Source organism: Cinclus cinclus, chromosome 11 (assembly GCF_963662255.1).
Source record: "Cinclus cinclus chromosome 11, bCinCin1.1, whole genome shotgun sequence".
NCBI classification, from domain to species: domain Eukaryota; kingdom Metazoa; phylum Chordata; class Aves; order Passeriformes; family Cinclidae; genus Cinclus; species Cinclus cinclus.
The window spans coordinates 13380956-13404082 of record NC_085056.1 but is presented as its reverse complement, the minus strand read 5'-3'; the positions used below and the strand labels follow the sequence as shown (position 1 = coordinate 13404082).

The following is a 23127-nucleotide window of genomic DNA, read 5'->3' as shown; positions in this document are numbered from 1 at the left end:
GCATTTAACAGGGTTCATAAGGATTTCTTGTTACAGACTAGAAGGAGAAAGAAACATGCATGTAAATAAATGTGTCAAAATGCCAGTTTGGTCTGTCAGAATACACTATTTTTTAGCAGCTTTGAAATTACTTACAAATACTTCAGCCAATAGACTGGAATTCTGTGGAAATACTATTATCAGTATAAAAAAAAAAGGGGGTAAGTTGAATTAGGATTAGCTGTTGAAAGCAGTTGAGAAAAATTTGCAAGCGTGGACTCTGAGTGGGAGGCTAATATTTGGTATAGACGTGCTTGCTTTGAAGAGAAGTTTGTAGCTGCTGTGCTTGCATTCCCTGCCTGTTGTTGTGTTGCCCTGTAGTTTAGGGCTGGGGGTCTGGCTGAGGTAAGGCACATCTCTGAATTATGCATCAGTGGACTTGGCTTGTCAGGATACTTCAAGGCCTTTGCCTTCATTGGTAAAGAAGGGAGTAAATGCTCGAAGCTGCTTGCTGAAGAGGGTAAGAAAAGCTTTTGAATAGCTTAGAGCCAGTGCACAATGGCATTCAGTGAGTTCCAGCCCTAGGTTCAGAATTGAAGTATATGCTTCAGTATGTTTTAAAATTTCACTAATAAGGGGAATGTGTAACTGCTCTCAAATCTGTGCAGCATTTCAAAGTAAAATCCCATTTTTTTTCTGTTTTTTAGGAAAGTCAGCTGTGTTTCTGGCATTCTGTAATTCTGTAATGTAAGAAGGATTTTTCTAGTTTGTTCTGATCATAAATTTTTTTCAAAAGATTTTTTCACTTTTCAAAGCCTAGGGAGAATTTAAGAGTAATGAATATTCAGAATTGTTTCTTTTAGAACTATCGAAGAAGTCCTCAGATTCAGTTGTTTTTTAATTATCAACGCTGTTCTTGGCTATAATTCAGGTTGTGTGCATTCACTTGGGTATAGGCAGATAAATTATTTTGACAGCTGTGTGCTGTTTCTCAGGAGATGCATGGGTCCCATTATTTGTGACATGAGAATTATTTGTGTTGGTGTAGCATTGATCATTCATCATTTGGGAAGGAAGAGTGGCTGTACTTCAAGGGGATGTGAAGCAAAGGTGGTTCACAGGTCATACAGAAGCCAGGAGTACATTGTTGTATACAATGAGCTTCCCATTTGTGGCACTGTTAAAAAATCTCTAAGGCAGCATCTCAGTACCCTCGAGTTTCACATATGTATTGAATATTCATCACCTAGTCTTAAATCTAGGCAAGTGATGCACTAGCACACATGAGTAGTACTGAAAGTGATAGTTATTGAACACAATTATTGAAGCCCTAGTTCTACTTGCTCAGTAAATCTTTGAGGTGGGTCAGGCTGTGTGTTTTTGTTCTACAGTGCTTGTTCAGTTTTGTCTCCATTGTTTTGGGACAAAAAAAAAAAAGAAAAAACTAAAAAAGATTGTACTGGGAAGGCCAGGACTCGCCAAGGGTCAAACCTTGCCTGGGATGTCATGGGCAATAAGAACTTGTCTCTCCTCCTTTAGTGATAAAGGCAGGACAAAGCAGAATGAGTGGAGCAGGTGACAGGTAAGGCTGGGACTGCATTCTTCCCACTGGTCTCACAAGAGAGATCTCGTGGGTTGGTGTGAGAGGAAGAAGAGCTGCCAGCAGCAGGTGAGGATTGCAGTCAGGGATTACTTGGGAGAATTCTCCTTGTTCCATGGGACCACATGGGCTGCTTTTCCAAAGTTGCTCTGAGTTCTTGAAGGGCCACTCTACCTTGTGTGGAAGGTTATGGAGATGCAGCTTGGGGGAGGTGCTTGATGGCTGGAGAAATGCTGCAGCACCTCTAGTAAAGGGCAGGAACAACTCATGGGGAAGTGACTTTCTGAACTGTACACGTGGTGTGACATGTAGTCACAGAGTAATCCAGGCAAGGCTAGGATTTAGTGATATCCATAACATATTTTACTACTGTAAAGTCAGATTTGACAGATCCAAGTGGAATATAATAAAAATGTGCATATTTTATTTACTTCTGATTAAACAAATGTGTCACTTTTATGTTCACCCTTGTTAAGGTCTTGGACCCGGAACAAAATCACAGTTTCACCGATCACTACCTGAACGTAGCCTTTGACCTGTCCCAAGTGCTGTTCATAGCTACAGCCAACACTACAGCTACAATCCCACCTGCCCTGCTGGACAGAATGGAGGTTATCCAGGTGCCAGGTAACACTGCCGTGCCTTTATTACACGGCTACTGCAGGTCCTTAAACAAGTTTGGGGTGTTTTTGCTGAAATGAAAGGTGGCTCATTAAGGAAAGCCTGCCAGGAATCTGGAGTGCGTGGCCAGAGTCCTTTAGAGGGACAAAGCAGGATGCCTCTGCTGTGGCCTCTGTCAGGAGAATAGTATTTAGCATTGCACTCACGGAGAAAGGGGTCTTTGAAATACTAAAATTCTGATTTTGTTCACATGAAGTTAGGAATAGCCACAAAAGATCATAACCAAACAGCCTTGTAAATTAAAGCTGGGAGAAGTTTTTTGTTAAATTCAGTCAGGTAGAATTGTAAAAGATAAGAAATTTGATTATATTGTAGTGTCTAAGCAAAAAGATCATTAATAAATACATGCTGCTTTTCTGACTTTTTCTTTTTTTTTTCTTTTTTTTTTTTTGAAGGATACACACAAGAAGAAAAAATTGAAATTGCACATAGACACTTGATTCCTAAACAGCTTGAACTACATGGTCTGACTCCACAGCAAATACAGATTCCCCATGTAACCACTTTGGGCATAATTACCAGGTAGATCTGTTCATTGCTTTCAGTTTCAATACCTTATTTTATGAATCAGTTTATAAAGTGGTAATACAAATATGTATTAATATGTATTGTCCTTAATAGCTTCAGCAGTTCCACAGCTGGTAGTTTATGGAATTGTCCTTTCTCTAGGAGAGCGTGCTTTCGTAGAGAGTTCCTTGCTCTTGGTCTCCAGGTGTGGCTCACAATCAGTTGTGCTGACACAATTGCCAAGGCTCTGTGAATAAACAGGGACAGTTGGTGAGGTTGGTGGGGCTGCAGTGTGTGAAGCCATGGCCTTGGCAGCAGACAACATGTAGTGTAAAGAACCAAGTGATATTTCTATCATATTCGTACCAAAAAAATTTAAATTCCCCTTTTTTTTTCCTTGTGACTTCATGGGTACATTTGTCAAGATTTGGAATACGTTTAAAAAAATTAAAATACGAGTTTTTTTAATAGCTTCCATTCATTAGAACTGGAGGTTTTGTTAGACATGACAGCAAATGTATTGATCAGAACATGTTTTTAATTTGAAACTAGCACATTTCCAGTGGAAAAAGTGTATTTGGATTCAATGAATTGAGGTATTTTATGACCAGTGTTTTGGCTGTTTTGTATAGTGTTACTGCCTGGTGCTTCTTTTTCATTCATAGACTAGAACAAAATATATTTTTACAGCCAGTTCCTCAACTTCCAGTGAGCTATATACTTTAAGTTTTATAATAGTTCTTCCTTTTAATTTTTATGCATCCAAGAGGAGCTCAATGCAATTGGACATTGCTTAGCATTTCATGAAGGTTTCGCTCCAGGTGTTAGTTGTGTCTTCCCACTCAGTAATGTCTATAATTTTATCAGCAACCACAATTATTTTGATCAAAACAATTGTTTTTTTCCTATATATTAGAGTAGTCCAAGGTTTTGGTACTTTTCCCATCCCATTTTATGTGGCTGTGTGTTTAGTCAGGAGTGTGTTTCCATTGAAAAGAGCTGTGTCTTGCAAAGCACAGCCCAGCACAGCCATTGTCTCTCACAGGTACACGAGGGAGGCAGGAGTGCGGGCCCTGGATCGGAAGCTGGGAGCCATTTGCAGAGCAGTGGCTGTGAAAGTGGCAGAAGGGCAGCACAAAGAAGCGAAGCCAGACCGTGCTGAGGTGGGGGAAGGAGAAGGTATGTATCTTTGGCATGTTTTGTTAAAAAGGGAACTTCTGATGTGGTCACTAGGAAGCTAATTTAGCACCTTTTTCTGATATTTTATTATTCTTTAAGGACTCTGTTTTCAAAAGCATGGCAGATATTGTGACATTATTATTATGTATAGTTGTAGTGCTGAATTATGCCTTAGGACATAAGTTGAGTAGTTTCAGCCTGCTGAGTTGGTAATCACAGAATCACTGGGTTGGAAGAGACCTTCAAGATCATCGAGTCCAACCCATGCCCTAACAGCTGAACTAGACCATGGCACCAAGTACCACATCCAGTCTTTTTTTAAAAACATCCAGGGATGGTGACTCCACCATCCCCTTGGACAGACAATTCCAGTACTTCATTACTCTTTCTGTTAAAAAACTTTGTCCTAATATTCAACCTATATTTCTTTTGGTGCAGCTTGAGACTGTGTCCTCTGGTTCTGTCAGTGCTGCCTGAAGAAAGAGACTAATGCCCCCCTGACCACAGCCACCTTTCAGGGAGCTGTAGAGAGTGATAAGGTCACCCCTGAGCCTCCTTTTCTCCAGGCTAAACAACCCCAGCTCTCTCAGCCATTCCTCACAGGGTTTGTGTGCCAATCCCCTCACCAGGCAGGAACTGAGAAGTTCAGTGCATCTGTTTCATATCTTAGGGATGCAGTTATGATACGTGTATGTCTTCTTAGGTTTTTAAATGCATATCTTTCACTTACTCTCTTTAATAAGACACTAAGCATAACTGTAGTTCCTACTGGCTCAGAACTCAATTTGGTTATTTTATTGTACACTAAAAAAATTGTCTGCTTGAAGGGCTCTGAAGTTAGAATTATTTGTATGTGCTTTTTAAGACCATGCTTATTCAAAGTCTCTTGGAGCTTTGGGAACTTCTCAGCCTTGGTTAGTCTGGTCTTGTTTCCCATGTGCACAGTGTTTTATCATTCCCAGTCATCAAACAAACTGAAAGAAAGCTAAACACAAAACTTTTAAACAGCAAGAATACCCAGGTAACTGCTTCACCGGTAAAGGTTGGGTCAGGCCCGTGATCCAGTTCATGTTCAGCACACAACAGGTGACTGCTCCCTCTTTCACTCCTCCCCCCCCCCCGTGATTGTTCTCTTTAACAAAAAGGAGCATCTGCATTGTGTTTGGTGAAAGGTACAATGGATGGAGGGTGTAGATGGCTGGAAGTGTACATTGCAGCACTAGATGTCTGCAGGATCCCTCAGTGTCAGGTGGGTTAGAAATGTGAAAGGACATACTCCAAACCTCAGGTTGAACTTCTAAAATGTGGATAGCCCTTAATCTAATAAAATCTATCCAGCAGGGTGTTGTGTGTTCCCTTTGTTTTTTGAGGACTGAAACGAGTTCAGGGAACAAGAAATTCTGCCAGTCTGTCTGAGAACAAGTGGGTGTCAGAGGATCCTGGAAACTGAAAACTGCAGAATGATTGCTTGCTTTTGTTCCAGGATACTCACAGACTTAAAATACCGAACAGGGTATTTTGGTTGGTTTGATGTTCTGAAATATTCCATAACATAGTTGATGTGGAAAAAGCCTTTAGGTTCTAACATCTGTACAGCTGGAATAGGTCTGGTCTGGATTGGAAGAGGATAAATGAGGAGACTTGTTATCTGTTACTTTACAACTAGGCAGCAAACAAGTCTCAGCAGTGCCCACCTCTTTAAGAGAGTAAATCCCAGGGGAGGAAATATAAGGGATATTTTTACAAGCCGTGGTAATAATTAGAAGGGTGTTTGAAGAAGAGTTTTACCCACAGTAAAAATTTATATAATTTGTCTCTGACAATCTGTTTCTTGACAGTCTTGCAGCTTTACCTTGTCTTTATTTCCTAGCTCAGTATTTCCCTTCTGAAAATTAAATCTTCTTTTACCTTGTTGGGTTTTCTAAGATCACCGTAATGTCTGTGAAAACTGTAATATCAGAAGGTTGAATTTGGCAGTGTTTGCTTAAGCAGGGTCAGCATGGTTTTCTCTGAATGTTTGGCTTAAAGGCAGTGAGCTCTCACAGTAGTGGTGACTGATCCTGCAATTTAAATAATCCCATCTACATTAAAAGGCAGAGGTTTTAAGACTTATTTACCAGTGCTTTCCTTTTATATTATTTGTGTGTCCTCTACCTTCTGTGCTCTGATGGACTTTGTGGAGTCAAACACTGACATGCTGATGCTCTCTGATGCTCTGTGCTCTCTTCATGAATGCAACTGCTGAGCCTTTGGGCTGTTCTGGCCCAGCTCACCTGCACCAGGCAGTGTCAGGAGTCCTGGCTATTGCACCTTTTGGATGGTAATTTTGACAAATCATATTTTCAAAGTGGGTATCTCGGTCTAAAATGTGTTTCAGAAGTCTAATGCAGTTGCTGAATAAAAAGAGATGTCATTCTGTTCTTCAAGCATTCTGGTAAAATAGATGAGAGGTAGTGCCAGAACACAGTTCATGGTACTGTAAGAAGAAACACTTTATTATTAAGGCAAGTAACAAAAAGGAGCTGTGTTAGACATCTCAGTCCAGTGAGAGAGTTATTTACCATGTTAAAATTAGCACTGTGCTTGCAAGTGAGGTATTTACGCTGTTAAAATTACACAGTGTTAAAATTAGTTCTGAACTTGCAACTTACCAGAGCTAAATAAAAATAGAAGCCCAAGTGCTTCAAAAGGGGGCAAAATGCTGGCATTTTTGGTTGACCCAGTTTGGAGTTAAGAAAGAAATGAACTGTGAAGAGTTAGTTCCTTTGTACTTCTGAAGTGAAAACTGTCCATAAGAAGAAGCTGTATTAATAAAAGGGAGTCTGAGGGACAGGTGTCTCTACAGTGAAACTTTGCTGTTATAAAGACTTGTACAGAACGGTGCAGCCTGCCAAGTGGGTTTTATTTTGTACTAATACTGTGCTTGCACTCTGGTGTGTTTTTACAGTGTGTCATTTGCTGGGAGTGTATGAGAGTAGGAGACTTTAAAATTATTTTTTTTGTTTTGTCTCTTGGAAACAACTAAGTGTTCAAAACAAAACTTGTAAATATCTCCAAATACTTGCAAATTGAGGAAAATAATGGGATTTGTAACCTAAACTGATTTCTTTGGTATTTTTCTGCTGTTGATTAGTGGACATTTGTGCAGTTGTGCATCATGATGATGAACTTTTATTTCATATAATGAATGACTTTGGAAGATTAATTAATCAAGTTGTCATCCCTTAATATTTTCACGTATAATTTTTTTTCTTTATCTCTGTAAAAATATCTAGAAGTCATTTTTGTTTCCCACATTCGTGTGTTGCTGATGTGAGAATGACACTCTGCAGTTAGTGCATTGGTATGCCTTGAGTTCTGATTAGGAGAGGACAGACTGCAGGCTTGCCTTGCTTGCTGAAACACAGTTTATACCTGATCCAGAGCACAGCCAAATCCTACCATGGTGCCTGTTGTTTATTCAGCTGAGTGCCTCTGGCTGGTGGGTTGTAGTAAGAGTTAAGGACACTAGGTGGTAGAATCACAGGCTTTCCCCCATTACATTGATTAAATCAGATTTTGAACTTCAGGGAGAGCACCTGTTTTCAAGGCTTTTTCCACTGTTTGGCAGTGGGCTCTGGGAGGGGAGGCTGCTGCCCTAGCAGAGCTGGAGACTGTCTCTCAGGCTGGGTCCAGCACTTCCCAGAAATGCACCACTGAAATGCCTGGGCAGCTTTTAGTACCTCCCTTGCTCTTCTGACTCCTGAGCTTTCTGGAGAAGTTGGTGAGTGCAGGAATGTTGGTTTGTGTCAGTTGTTGAGTTTCCACGAGGAACTTCAGCATTTTTCAGAGCTCTCTGGGGAATGGTCCCTGTGTACTGCAATGCTATCTGGTATTGCACTGAAACACTATCTAAGATTTATAAGACACTCCTCAGTCTTCTGACACTACAAGAAATTCTAGGAGCTACAAAAATATGTGAAACTATCCTTCCTATTTTAGTGCAACTGCGTTGAGAATACAATGCAGCAACTGTGCACGAAAGCAGAATATCATGATACAGCAGTTGAAACCCAGAGTCAAAACCAATTTGTCTGATTCAGACCTGAAGGGAGATTTAGGAGAGGTAATATTTCATACCTAAAAGCAATTAAATGAGGATTGTATTTATCTTGAAACCAAGGCTTTGAACATACTTAAATATTTCCATAACCCAGCAACACAGAGCAGTTTGTTCTACTCCTTGTGGGTGAAACACTTGGTTTTAGATTAAATGCAAGTTTGACCAAAGTGGTCCATGTGAGCTGACACATGAAATCTGCTGAGCATCAGTCCCAGGGTGGTGTGACTGCAGGTACTGAGCTCAGCTCTGCTGACCTTAGAGAGCTTCCCAGCTCTGCAGGCTGCAGTGTGGGCCTGCTCCCGAAATTTCTGAAAATTGCTTGGAATGACTTCTCCATAGGAAAAGGCATAAATGTTCTGAGAAGTTTGGCTTGAATACAAATTAATTTTAAGGTGTTATTTTTTCCATGTTAATTTATCCAGATATTCCTGCATGAGCACCTCACATTCAAGTGCTTCAAGTACACATTGTTATTGTAGGTCACAGATGATAGAATGTAATTATTTTGTGGAAAGAGAACTTTTCTGATGCTGTGGGGAGAAATGCACAAAGCATTAAATTTAAGCATATGAGTAAGTGTAAACAGGATTAGGAAATTGTTCCCTTCTTAAAGAAATGCTTCCTGAAAGTTTGGTGCATAAGGTTTGACAGTGGAATGTTGCTTTTAGGTTGCAGTTTCATGTTGTGGCTGGCTTTGAATGTGAACTGTTGTCAGCAAAAGCATTCCCATCCTCTTCTACCTAAATGCAGTTTTGGGCTTGTTTTTGTTGGTTTTTTGTTTGTTTGTTTGTTTGTTTTGGGTTTTTTGGTTGTGGGGTTTTTTTTGTTTGTTTGTTTTTTGTTTTTTTGTTTGGAGGGACTAAAAGAATTCTGTCTATTGTGTACTGAAGTATCTGCTGCCAAGTCAGATAAGAAAGAAAGAATGTTAGTTTCCCTTTAATTGCCCAGGGACTTGAAACATTGTCTGTCATGCTCATGCTCTTTTTTTATATCTCTTTGTAGCAATTCACCAAATCAGAATGTGTTATGTTAAAAACTACATTAAAATGTTAGGCTTCTGTTTATCTGTCTTGGTCAGTAAGTATGGTTAGAAACCTTTGGGTTTATGACTCATGTTGCTAGTGCTTAATTTAAATCTGCTTTATGAGGAGATGAGAAATTGCTACATGTTGAGGAAGTTTTAGACTTGTAATCTCTCCTTTCCATTACATCTGTAGAAGGTAGCAGTCTTATTTTTTTAAATCTTTGTGCTATGAAATGTCTGTTAAGATTAAATCTTTAATTATATTTAATAGTTCATTGTCAGTATGTTTTCTTAGGAGGCTGTTTTCTTACAAATCCATTTTTGCATGTGAAAACTTTGTTTTATTTTGGGAACTTGCAGAGAAAGATTCCTGAAGAACACTCATCTTTGAGTGGCTGTAGGTTCTGCTTGGAAAATTTTACAAACATAATCTTTGTGGTTGGTTGTTTTTTGAACCTATTTTTGGTTACTTGGGGAGGGCTCTGTGTTGTTTATTTTTAGTATTACAGTTTTTAAATGTTAAAAAACTCAATAACATGCTGCTTTTGTGTAAGCAGAAGTGTAATAGCAGAGCAGCAGGTGGTTCCTCTAGTGAAGTTTGGAGCTCTGCTAAGGGCACTTTTTGACCCTTTAGTTTATTTTGCCAATTTATCTCAAACTGTAAGATGATTAATCTGCTGTCCTAATGAGAAGTTCTGTTTCTGGAAACTTGAATTTAAGTGTCTTGTTTTTAGATAAATATGTCATTTAGCTTGTACTGTGGTTTATGACTGTTAGTCTGGGGTAGGTAGGGAACATGTATTTGTCATTGTTAGTGGTGGAAACCTTAATTACTTGTGTCTTTATAGATTCATCATAGTCAGCACTTGTTTAAAGATGATAAACGAAGATGGCTTTTTCCTTCAAAGAGAAAGTTTTTAATTACATTTTGGGACATCACTTTATGCTTTTATAGAAAATTAGATAATGCCAGAATTTAGGTTAACATTTTTAGAAAAAGTCTGGAGTTTGTTATTGTTACAGATGATAAAATGGCATCTACTCATTAGATCAGATAAACTCAAAGAAAAGAGTTTCTGATTCTTTTAATGGGGCAGGCTGATTTGTTTATGAGGAGTTTGTCTCTTCAGCTGTATACAGAGCTAGGTGGAATAAATACATTTGTGTTTGTTAGGCAGTAAAATCTTGGTATAGAAAAAAAGCAGCTGGTTTTAAATTAAATTTTGTTTTGAAATATGAATTGCATCTCAGATTATCAAGTAGTTTTGAAATTGCAGTCTGAATTGCAGGAATAGCATGCAGAGTCAAGTTTCCTAGACCTGCCAGTATTTATGTCTTTAAATTTATTATGTACAAAAATAGCAGTTTAACAAAAGCAGAGAGACACGCTGGAACAACAGGAGGCATCTGACTAAGGCAGTATTTGCAGTAAAGGAATGGGATTTAGCCATGGAGCAGCAAGTTTTACAATGGGAAGATTAGTGGCTGTTGGATAAGAACTGTTAGATTTGGAGTCCTGAGTGAAAGCTGAGCTGCTGCTGTCAGTTAATAGTGATGTAAAATGTTTTCCTTGATACTCTATTAAGGCATTAGTGAGATGTCACAAAATTGTCACTGACACAAAATTATCTGTAAAAAGACCCTTTTGTATCAGGATTAATAACAGGATAGTTTGTTTCTGGTGGAAGGAGACATCATCCTCATTCATGCATTCTGAGAATTGCTTTTGCACCACTGACCACTTCTTCATGTTGTAGTAAATAGATTAGACCAGTGGTTTGTGTTTATCTGTACTTGTTTGAACTCTTGGATCTTCAGTTACTGTGCATGCATTGATGTGCAGAGGAGGAACCAGAAAGCTCCTTTTCAAGCTAAAATTAGAAAGAATTCAGGGAAAGCAAGCAACCCATACTTGGGTCCAAAATATAGTGCAGGAGCCTTGAAGCTCTGTGTGCATTGCTGTGTAACAAACTTCAGATGTGTCTTAGGCTGGAGTTTGGGGTGGGAAGAAAAATCTTCACTCTGTGTGTGTGCAGGAGGGCAGCCCCAGGGCAGGGAGGCAGTGCCCTGAGAGTGCCACAGAGCCTTAGGAACGGCTGGATTGTCCAAGCATTCTTCATTTCTCTGATAGACGTTTCACTAAAACACTGCTTAGGGCTCTTGAGAAATGCTGATAAGCCTCTTGCACCTAGATCAGAATCTGTGGGGTAATTATTCTCTGCATTGTCCCTCTGCTCCCAGTCCCTTGGTAGCTGTGCAGTGTCAGTCCCTGCCAGGGGCCTGCGAGTTCTTGAGCTCAGTCATGCAAACAGCTCCTCTGCAGGCTGGGCTGAGACTGACACTGACATGGTTCCCATTACAGTTCACTTTGTATAGAAAGAGAAAACAGAAATTTGAAGGCAGTTCTGCTAAGGAGGCCAATTTCTGCCAAGAAATCCACTCATGTTGTGAGTGAAGGAAGGGAAGAACCCATAACTATTGCTTTAACTGTGTGGTCCCTCCTGGGTGAGTGACACTTGAGTATATTGCATTCAAAAGTGTCAGGCTGCTGGGAGTTTATAGTCCTTCCTGGAGAGTGTATCATGCCCGTAGGTGTTTCTGAAAATGTCTGGTAATTAGACCTTAGAGGAATTTTTTGCTGCTGCTGGATATTGAGCATGACACCTTAGCAGTATCTCCCTCAACAAAGAAAAGAACAGAGCCCTCTGTGTGCATAATATTTCAAGACAAAAGCCACAGGTTACTACACTGAAGTTGTTTGAGGTTCTTCCACTGAACAAGGCCTGTAGGTGTTGAGCTGGCTGTTGAACAGACAGGAGATGTCAGTTTTGTGAATTAAGCAGCCTGAGCAGGTGGAAGGTGTCCCTGTGTGTGGTGGGGAGTTGGGCTGATGATCTTTAAGTGTCCCTTCCAACCCAAACTGTTCTGTGGTTGAGCGAAGCCATAAAAGTCATAGGAGACAAAAATCAACATGGAGAGTGTCACATCAGAGTCTGTGCTGCAAGGGCTGCACTGGAGGTGCTCTGTGCTGGGCACAGCTGAGCATACATGAGAAGAACAGGAGCTCCTGCATTGTCAGAATTGCCCTGCTCAGCTGCACTTCCTCTATTACACCTCACTGCTCGTGATTCCTCCTGCAGGAACAAACCCTTCCCTGGGAGGGTGGGGAGGCCCTGGCACAGGTTCCCAGAGAAGCTGTGGCTTCCCCATCTCTTGGAAGTATCCAAGGGCAGGTTGGACAGGGCCTGGAGCAACCTGGGATAGTGGAAGGTGTCCCTGCAAGACCTTAAAGCAAGATCAGCTTTAAGGTCCTTTACAGCCCAAACCATTCTGATTCTGTGAAATACTGGTTTTCTGCACGAATCTGGTGAAAAGTGCAAAGTCTTAAATGAGCTGATATGTTTTGCTGTTTGAATTAGTTTAAAATGCACTTAAGCTGATGAGTTGCATCTGTCAGTGCTCTAGATTTAATTTTATCTTTGATGAACAGTTAGAACATATTTAGCCTTAATAATTAAATTTCATGCCATATTATCTTTAATTTGACAAGATTTTTGTGAGAGATGGTTTGAGCATGTTTTGCTGAACTTAATGAGTGTTTCGTTGCATATTTTATTTTTCTCTGTCACAATTTTTTAAAAAAAATCTACTGTCTAGGAAAGACCATTACAAATCCTAAATTAGATTTTCTTCCCTTAGATTTCAAAGAACACGTCACAGAAGATGCCAAACCAGAATCCATCAGTGACACAGCTGACCTGGCTCTGCCACCTGAAATGCCAATTTTAATTGATTTCCATGCTCTGAAAGATATCCTGGGGCCCCCCATGTATGACATGGAGGTAACATCTTCATTTGTTTCTGTTTGGCACTGTTTCTGGCTGATATGATTATTGCTATTGACTGAGTCTGTACAAATGTGAACAACTTCAAAATAAGTTAGTAACAGCACTGTGTTTCTTTATGTTCCACAAAATGTGTTTTCACCTAAAGAAGTTTTTCTTTTCTTTTAATTCAGGGTACATAAACAACATAACAGCCTGACTTTGCTGTTAGCAAAGGTTCCTGCAGCAGTGCTGAAGAATGTGGTGGTGTTTTTTTCAGTTTGAAACAATTTTGCTTTTGTTTGGGGGATGTTTGGTGGTCGTGGGAAGGAAGCCAAAAGTAGAACCCAGGAATCCTGTCTCTGCAGCAGCTGTGCTAAGGACTGTCCCTCATACCTCCTTAAAGCCAGGCAGCATTTTTGGGTATTAAAACCACTTCAGTTTGTACCAGAAGTTCTCAGACATTCTTTAGGTTAATGTGACTCTTAGCTATTAAAATGTTTTATGGTCAGTCAGGCACCTCCAGCTCTGTTCCTCAGTAGGCATATTTCAGATTTTTTGCTTTCTCCCATTGGTATTTTGCTCTGTTCTATGGAAATACCCTCAGTTAAAGTTATTTGTTCATTTGGGATTCTCATTTCACCAGTGACAGTGCAGTTGTTCTCTGTTTTTGAGAAGTTTCCTCTTACAATTCTTTTCTCCTAAATCAGAGGACCAGACTTCCAGTGGGATTTGAAGAACAAAAAGGGGACAAGATGATTGGGATAGCAGGAGAAAATGGGTGATTGTTTAAGAATGAATCAGTTTTTAGACCTGAACTGAGGCTTTTGGATATGAAGATTTTATCATGGAAGAGAGTCTTAAGCAAGAGACAGAAATGAAGAAACAAACTGAAAGGAGACAGTGCCAGTGATTGTGACAGAGAATGGTGATGGGAACAGTGGGAGAATGGGAGTCAAGGAAGATAAATGACCCACAGGCCTGGTGACTCTGGGCTGGGTGCATTCACATGGGTTCTTTGGTGATTTTTTTTTATTTATTTTTTTTATTTTCAGAAATTAGAAGAATTTGGTCTTTAGGCAAATGACTGAATTGTCAGCAACTTCCGTTTGTTCTTTCCAACTCTCAGAAGCCTCTGTACCCAACAGGAACATCACACAAATGCAGAAGTTCAGTGCTAATATGAGACTTTACTTAGGTGCTCTGCTTGGTGTCAGTTTTGTTTCTGGAGTTGATTATTCATTTAAATTAGGTAGTGAGGCTGTTTTGGAAAATAATTTCTGCTATTTTGTCTTTTATTCTGTAGGATTAAGTAATGCAAGTAAAATTTTTCAAGTGTGGTTCTTCATTTCAGGTGTTCAAATACAGGAGAGCTAGGTGGGGATTTTCTTCTGTGGGTTTTTTGTTTATTTGTTGTGGGGTTCACAATCTGCCATAAATTTGCAAATAAGCATTTCACGGATCTGCTGGCCTGTGTAAACTGAAATAAGACTGATTGAAGCTTGTGACTTCTTTATCAAAAAGTTTTATAACATTTCTGTATTTAGAAGGCAAATTTAGTGCATAAATAGAAGTAGAGGTGATTCCACACAGATCAATTCCCCAAGCAGTCCAGGATTTCTTTTCATATACTATTTGCTGTATCTGTTGAGTGAATATTTTTCAGTACACGCTTTGGTTTTTTTCCATGTAAATTGCCCAGATAACAGCATAACTTCTATTTTAAGGAATTTTCCCAACTAATGTGTTATTCTTTAGAATTTTCTCAAGTCCCCCCAAGGTTCTTTGAAGGAGCAGAGTTTCTGCTCTGGCAGGTGCCTGAGCCTGGCTGCTGTGGGTTCTGCTCTGTAGTCACAGGCTTGGGCTGGGGCTGACCTGAGAGCTTCACCCTGGGCCTGCATTTTGCCATTTATCAGCAGCTGAAACAAAGACACCATGGAGGCAGCCACTGTGTCAGTACCTGCACGAGGCTGAGCAAATGGAACTGAAAACACGACATGACTTAATTGATCTGTTGTCCTTCAGGGAATTCCTGACACAGAGATTCATCTTTCACCTTTCCAGAGCACTGCTTGGCTATTGTCTGCACAGCTCTCCCAGCAGGAAGATGTGACAGAATATTCAGCTCCTACTTGCTGGATCAATTCATTTATTACAAATAAATAATCTTGTATGTCTCCCTACTGAACAAATGTTGGAATGAATCACATAATAAGGCTTTGAAAGAATAACCTCAGCAGTTTAAAGTGCAGAAGATTCAATGAAATGTTTCAGCACAGCACACTTATGTGGGAAGGGGTTTCTAACATATCCAGTGGGTTTATAACAAAGTATTTATATTTTTTGGCTTGGATTTTAGTTTGTGTTTTGGGGATTTTTTTTTAGGTTTTTTTTTTTTTTTTTTTCCTTTCAACCCTTAATTCTGCTCAAGTGACAAAATATTATGGGCACCAAAGGAAGGCCCATCAGGATTGGTTTATAGCCTCATAACTTGAGTGAAATTGAAGGGACAGAAGCTGTAGGTCATGGAAATGGCCTGGTCTGGGAAATGAAAGTGTAGATGCCATAAAATAATGGCTCTGTTTTATGGGACATGCACAGTTCTAATTAGGGGAAAAAAATAGGGTATCTTTCAGAAACAAAACCTCTCCAAAGCACAGGTTTAGATTGACATTTTTATCTAAGAACTACCAGTATTGTGTTGATATTTCTGGGGAAATCCTTCTCCCTCAGAGGGAAGCCACTGTTAATGTGCTTTGCCAGCAGTGATTTGCCAGGGAATGAATCAGAAGAGTAGAAAAAAAAAGTTGGTACAGTCAGGCTGGGAGAACCTGTGGAAGGAGGACAAACATGCTAAAGGCCAGCAAGTGACTGAACTGTTTCTCATCTTCCCATTGTGAATCAGGGACTTGGCAACTTCTTGCCCATTGCACTGACTTGGTGTAGCTCCAAAACTGCAGACGATAACCTGAAATACTCCAAAATAAATGACTGTGCTCAATGTTAAGACTTGAATTTTGCAGTGTCCAGGCAGCTAAAATGCATCTGACAATATGTTCATGTACTCAGGATACAGCTCAATCACACCTGGGTTGGTCTCATCTGCAAAAATTTTCAAGGCATCACATGTAGGTCAGTGACATCATCATCTGACAGACATCACCAGCCATTAGCTGATTCAAATGGTCATTTTTAATTGAAGGTGTTTAGAAAGTGTAAGGATTTTTTTTCCTAATTTAAATTAATCTGATTTTTGGTGAGAAGAAGTGATTCAGAAGTGCCAGGAGCAATTCAGTCTTGTGAGGCTCACTGTAACCCTTTGTGGGTGTCTCATGTAGTCCAGTGTGCTTTCCTGTGAGTGTTGGGGGTTCTGTGGCTCTGGCTGCTTGTTTGGGGATTTCCAAGGGGCTTTTCTGCAGCCAGATCTCCAAGCTGGCCAAGGGCATTTGCCACGTGTGCCTGTCAGCAGGCTCAGTAAAGGCTCAGCTGAGGAGGTTGCAGCAGGGGTGGGTGAGTCTCTCTCCAGGTCAGTAGGAGAGGCTGCTTGGCTTTGGAGGCACCAGGAAGAGTAGTCCAAATGTGACCAACACCTACTACACAGCCAGTTTCTCTTATCAGGTCTCAACTGACTTGTGGAAGGAGGAGGAGGTATCTGCCTAATCTGAGGACAGAGGAGTGAGCCTGTGCTAAGTGATGAGTCTTTAGAACCATTTGGGTTTTGATCCCATTTGCTGTGTTCTGCCCCTGAGCTCTCAAGTCTCTAAACTCTTTTCAGTTAATCCAGAGTCCAGTCTAAACAAAATGAAACAAAACCCCCAAATCAGCAAACCTTGATGCTTTGGGCTGGGAGAGGGTGTGGACAATTAATTCTGTTCATTGCACCTGTAATGTTTGAAACCATGATGGCTTGCCAAAATAGCATTGTCTCCAGTGCAAAGGGGAATGTTCCAGCGTGGTTAGATTTCAGTGTGACCAGGGTGAACTGACTTTAGTAACCTGAATTACTAAAATAAGCAGAGTAAATCACCGTAACTAATAACACACAGGCAATGGATATAGAAACTGATGTTAGCAAAACCAAAAAATGCTTGGGTGAGGTATTTTGGTATCATAAAATTGAAACACACTGTTCTGTACAACTTCCTTAAATGCTAGAAAAAGAAAGAGCCTTCTTAGGTAAATCATGCTAATGACAGCAACTGGCAGGACGTTGGTGCCAGTGCACAGGTAAGGCAGAGCCCCGGCAGAGGGGCTCTGGGGCTTCCTTGGCTGCCACTGTAGCTGCTGCTTGCTTGGCTGCTTGTAACTCCTAAAGGGACTCTGTCAGGTATCCCCTCTGCCTGGCCTGGGAACACAGTCACATTTCTGCTGTTCCAGAGTGTTTGTAAGTATGTGCAGGGAACAACATCGGGGACTTGGCTGGCCACAGCTCAGGCAGTGCCACCATCTTTTAAAAGCTTTTAGGGAATACCAGGGAGCAAAACTGGCTTTGTCTCAGGAGTAACAGTCAGGGCAAACACGCTCCAGCAGATGGGTTGTCACATAAACATTGTCAGGATTGACTGAATACTTGAAGTCCTTTGAGGAGAAAGATTCTTGTGGTGTTTTTGGGGGTGAGGAAGGTTTCAAGAACGACATGTTTGCCATGGCCTTAAGCTAAGATGCCATACCCAGCTCTTGTTGTGTGATTAGTGTTTACACACATCCAGAACTACTGCTGCATTAATATAAGAGATCAGACACTCGGCTTAACTTCTGTGTTTTGATGGGTACAGTTGTTTCAAAGCCAACTATTGAATTGTTTTTGCAGTTTTTTTTTAATGGCCGTTTCCTAAACCGCTTCCTGTGTTTCCCTTCAGGTGTCTGAGCGCCTCAACCAGCCCGGGGTGGCCATAGGGCTGGCCTGGACACCCCTGGGAGGGGAGATCATGTTTGTGGAGGCGAGCCGGATGGATGGGGAGGGCCAGCTCACGCTGACGGGGCAGCTGGGGGACGTCATGAAGGAGTCGGCTCACCTGGCCATCAGCTGGCTGCGCAGCAACGCCAAGAGATACCAGCTCACCAACGGTGAGCCAGCAGGGGCACTGCAGGGCTGCTGCTGCCCCACAGCTGCTGCTGCTGCTGCTGCTGCCCCACAGCTGCTGAGTAACCCTGGGACTTACTGTCAGCATGTAACAAGCACAGGGCTGCAGCCATCAATGCTTCCCTGAAGATGGGATCAGCTCCAGAGTGCCCCTTTCCCAGTAGCGGTGTAGTTCTTTCCCATTTGCTGCCAAGCCGAGGTGGTTGTGGCCTGGCAGAACACGAGCTGTGTCTCCCTGCTCTAGCCTGGAAGGTTGTGGATAGCCTCAGTGCCAAGGTGCTTCTCCTTGGTTGTGGCAGACACTGCCTCTGACTCATTTTTACACTCCAGCTTTCCAGTACTATTTTCATGATGGAGACAGATATGGAAGTCTGTACTTTTTCTCTGATGGGTTCTGTCAAAAGGTTTTTGTAGTCTTAGTATTTTGAGAATGTTGGGTTTGTATGGCAGTTGTGGAACTGCAGTGCAGTGGGGCTCTGGACAAGAAGATTTTAACTATTTTTTTTTCTCTGAATCTCCCAGGACTTGTGGAAATGTGTTTTCTAATTGATCATTCACTGATCAGGCAAATAATTGACCAGTATCTGTCACTATTTGTGGAAGATTAGATAGGTTAAAAACAAAAATTGAATTTAATGTATGAAATGCTGCAGGCATTACCTGTGTGCACGTTTACCTCTCTGGTCTGCACTCCGTTACAGGTGAAAGGACATAAAGAAGCGTTTCACTTTATTGTAATTGTGAGTTTCTGTGGAGTGTTCTCTGAACATTGATGTTGATGGTTTGGGACATAAATTTCTATGTAGAATTTCTTTGGTTTCCACATTAATCCCTACTTTCAGTTTCCCAGTGCATGCAAATGCCAAGCTTATCAGTTACCATGTTGCAGTTTTTTCTTGGAATTTGGATAGGAAAGCTCATTGGGATTTCTCTTTGTTGTTTTTTCCTAGGGCCTCTGCAATATTGTGTTGGTTTTTTTCAGCCTACTGTTAATAAATAATGCCAAGGATTTTAGTTCTTGGTGGGCTTTTAGAATAAAGACCAGGAACAAAATAGGTTTAGATTTCTAACATTCAAACCATTCTTTTTTTCCTTAAGCTTCTGGAAGTTTTGATCTCCTTGACAACACTGACATCCATCTGCACTTCCCAGCTGGAGCTGTCACAAAAGATGGACCATCTGCTGGTGTTACCATAGTAACCTGCCTTGCTTCACTCTTCAGTGGGCGGCTGGTGTGCTCAGATGTAGCCATGACAGGAGAAATTACACTAAGAGGCCTTGTTCTTCCAGTAAGCATCATTGGAGAAAAGAGCTAAGTTGTATTAATTCTCCCTGTTTTGGACATAAAATCTGTTTATAGCCACTTAGAAAAGAATGGATCCACAGCTTTGCTGGATCATTCCTTAGCAGCAGTTGGAAGAGGCCAGTGGAGGCCAGGCTGCTGCAGGACTGCCCCACTGCTCTGCTTTGCCTTTCAAGCTAAAGCCAGCCTTGATGTGGCTTTTTGGGAAAGTACTTTAAAATGTCTGCTGGGAAAGGAAACCTCCAAGTCTTAAAATGCAAGATGGCTCTAAAGTCTGCACTGTGGTTTCTAAATGTGCTGCCTCAGACTGTTGATGCAGAACTACTCCTTGTGCCTCTAAAAGTTGTGTCTTAAAGCTCTCACAAGTAACTGCACACAGGTTACTCCTGAATCCATGGATCTGCTTTTAGGTTTCTCTTAAATGTTGGTCCTTGTATGTAGCTCAACCAGATGGGGTTTCCATAAAGCTTTGTCAAAGCTTAAAGGCAAAGAAGGTGTTCAAACAAACAGAGTTTAGTTTGAAGTGTCAGTGGAGCCTGGCGCAGGTGCTGAAGCTGATAAGGGAGTTACCCTCTCACACCAAATGATGGGCAGGAGGAAACTGGAACGAGGGACAGGATTTTGTTTCCTGCAGAGGAGACGGAACCAGAGGTGCTATGGTAGGCAGTGGCCTGGGAGGCTCTGGGGGCAGAGACTGACAGGACAGGCCATTGTCCAGGGTTCTGGAGCACCCTGCAGTGACTCTGGTGGGAGCCAGCTTAGCCCTGCAGCCAGCCTGTCCTGACTGCCAGGCAGTGACCACACTGTGCCTGCTGCTGAAGCTGTGTGCAGAGATAAGGTCCCTGTAAATATTAAACCACGTTTTCCTCCTTCCCCAGGTTATCTGGAATCTTGCTGTTATCAGTGACTGAATTCCCAGGGCTGTGCCAGGGGCTGCCCTTGCTGCTGAGTGTGCAGCACTGCCAGACCCGAGGGTCACTGTGAGGATCGTGGGTCACTCCTGGCCCGTGTCACAGCAGCCCAGGCTTTCCCCTTTGTACTGTAATACAGGCCCTTCCTCTCCTCTAAAACACTGTTAAATTACACGTTTCTGCTCTAGGATGGTCTTTAGGAATAGAAAGGAGTTTAGGGGAAGAAGCTACAGCTGTAAAAAACTGTAAGAAAAAGTAATTTAACTCCCCCCCCCCCCGTAAACATCTAATTAGCAGCTAACTAGGAGGCTCAGTGGAGCAGTGCCTCTCCACTCCTGGAACACAGGTTTGCTTTGCTGTGCATATTTTGTTGTACAGCTCAAGTTGTTTTTCATGGGACATTGCTTCCTTAGGACTCTTTTCCCCCTAAATCTAACACTGCCTTTATCTGAGAAAGCTTCTGTTCTAATGCAGGTACAGGCCACTTTTGTTAAAGAAATTCCTGAAAAGCAATGACATTTCCACTATCCTCTTGTACCTGCACTCCTAAATCTATTTTTCTGTCCGTAGCTGTTACAGAAAGAATACTGTAGCATATTAACATATTTCCCTCATTAAGCACACGATGAGCTACAACTCTGACTGCATTTTTAATGGTTTTCCTAAATGACTGAGGGAGGCAGAACCTTTCATCAAAATTTAACTCCCGATGTGCTGTTACAATAATTATTTTATTAGATTAGTTCGTTGTTTTTATACATGTATTTCTTCTCCTTCTCAGGTTGGGGGAATTAAAGACAAAGTGCTGGCAGCGCACCGAGCTGGACTGAAGAGAATTATCATTCCTCAAAGAAATGAGAAAGATCTGGAGGAGATCGCGGCGCACGTGCGGCAGGACCTGACCTTCGTGCTGGCCGGGTGCCTGGAGGAGGTGCTGAACGCAGCCTTCGACGGCGGCTTTGCAGTCAAGGCCAGGCTTGAGCACTTGAATAGCAAACTTTAGGCAGACAGGCTGAGGTTCCTCCTCTCTCCAGTTCCGTACTTCTTGATCTCTTTCAGCTACGTGTAGGTATCAGCTACAACTATGAGCTAAATGGGATTGTTTGAATGGGTGTGTCGGTGCCATCAAAAGGAAGATGTTGCTGCTGCAGTTACCAACCTGAAACTGCACTTCACAGGCACTTGCTGCTTTTTATTAGCAAAGAATCTTGAATCTCATTTCCTGAGCTTGAGAAAGAATTCCTTAGCCTGTCTGGTACCTATGCATGTACATGGCAGCAGCTGGTTACATCTTTAGAGGGAATAAAGTGCAGCAAGAGAGGCTCATAGGTGGGGTTGTTACAAAAAGCAAACTGATTTCGTCCAAGTTTACTTATTTACAAAATATCTGTAATAATAATGAATATTATAATGTGCTAAGGAGCAGCAGTATCTGGGGGGAAAATAAGGGTTTTGAAATGTAAAAAAATATGCTTAAGGCATCTGAGGAGAAGCACTATGGCCTAATGCCGTTAGGAAGTTCTTTCAGCACTTGGTTCTAGTTTGTAACAAGGCCACTGCAGCCACCATTTTTCAAAGACAGGAAGCAATGCCAGAACTGAAACGTAGGAAGTGTTGTGTAGGAAGGGAGAGAACACATCCGTTCCCATCTGCCCAGCTGTTCCTGCAGCAGCAGGGGGGGTGGAGTGTGCTTGAGGCCTTAATGAAAAACCCAGTAATGTTTAGAGGGACAGAGTTCATGTTCTTCATTCCTACTCACTACACCCCCCCTTGGTTCTGGGAATGCCTATGCTTGGAGGTTCACCTGTGTTAATTAAATTCATTTGAACAACAATAAAATTCTGAATCATTATTCACTGTGAATAATGTAAGGTTTAAGAAGTCTGGCAGCTTCCCTGTCCTTTGCCTCTTATTTCCCCATAAACCTCAGTGAGAACTGCACTTCAGTGTGTGATCCTGGCCTTTGGCATTGTTTATTCCAGGGTCAGCCCCACAAAGCAAATCCTGGATGTTGTTACATCCTTCTCTTGTTCACTGGTTCTGAAACAAACTCCAAAGTGCTTATAAACACAAACTGTACCAGTGACAATTGCCTGTTCTAGAAGCTGCCTAAAAAAATCAAAAGTAAGAGTCTGCCTTGCTTTCATTTTCATAGATAACAAAGCTGATTTACCTGGAACATAACAGCACTGATAGTAATCAATTCAGGGGGAATTTCAACACCTATTTTACAAAAGATTTTACAACTTTGACAAAATACTTAATCTAATAAAATGATAAAAAGAAAACCTGCTCTGTGTCACTGTTTCAAAAGCTCCACTCTTAGTCACTCACAAGCCAAGTTCTGAGACTACAGCCAAGAGCCCCAGTCTTAGAACATGTTCTGCCCCATGAGAGACGTGCACGGAAGTGCAAGGAAACTTCCCCTGGGTAAAACCCCAGCCTGGTAACTCTGTGCTGCTGTTTAGCTTTAGATCAAACCAGGCGGGAAAAATCCTTCACCAAACAATCCTGCACTGCTCTGCACTGTGAGAGCACTGACATGCTCAGAATTCCAGCACAGTCTGTTTACACAGGGACAAAACAAACTGCATTTTTTAAAAAGAGAATAAAGACTACTAAAATAAAGCTTCCAGCGTGGCAAACATAGGGAGCTCCTCAGGAAAGTTCAAGGATGACTTTGACACATCGCTCCAATTCCTAAGTCTTGCCCCACAGACTCCACCTGAAGGTGAGGGGTTTAATGCCACTGAAGATAATGCCAGGCATTTACTGCCGTTTTTTCCTGTCCCTGCTGCCAGAGCTGAGGAGGTTCTGCTAACTGTGTTGTTTTTTTAAGCAAACCCATTATATATAGCAGACACAGCCACACTTCGGTGCCTTTTGTTTTGCTTTCACTGAGCACAATAATCCCGAGCAGTGCAGGACTTCTGA

At 41.6% G+C, this 23127-nt stretch overlaps 1 protein-coding gene across 2 annotated transcripts in view; it reads left to right on the top strand.

The window, feature by feature from the left end:
- LONP2 (lon peptidase 2, peroxisomal) overlaps positions 1–22701 on the top strand; it is a 38537-nt gene extending 15836 nt beyond the window's left edge. For both annotated transcript variants that reach the window (XM_062499952.1, XM_062499951.1), the window contains 7 exons: positions 2056–2206; positions 2656–2782; positions 3813–3946; positions 12772–12914; positions 17756–17963; positions 19078–19268; positions 20975–22701. In XM_062499952.1, coding sequence (XP_062355936.1) covers positions 2056–2206; positions 2656–2782; positions 3813–3946; positions 12772–12914; positions 17756–17963; positions 19078–19268; positions 20975–21196 — 1176 coding nt within the window. In that variant the 3' untranslated portion in view covers positions 21197–22701. The remainder of the gene's footprint in view (positions 1–2055; positions 2207–2655; positions 2783–3812; positions 3947–12771; positions 12915–17755; positions 17964–19077; positions 19269–20974) is intronic.
- Positions 22702–23127: the final 426 nt, after the last annotated feature.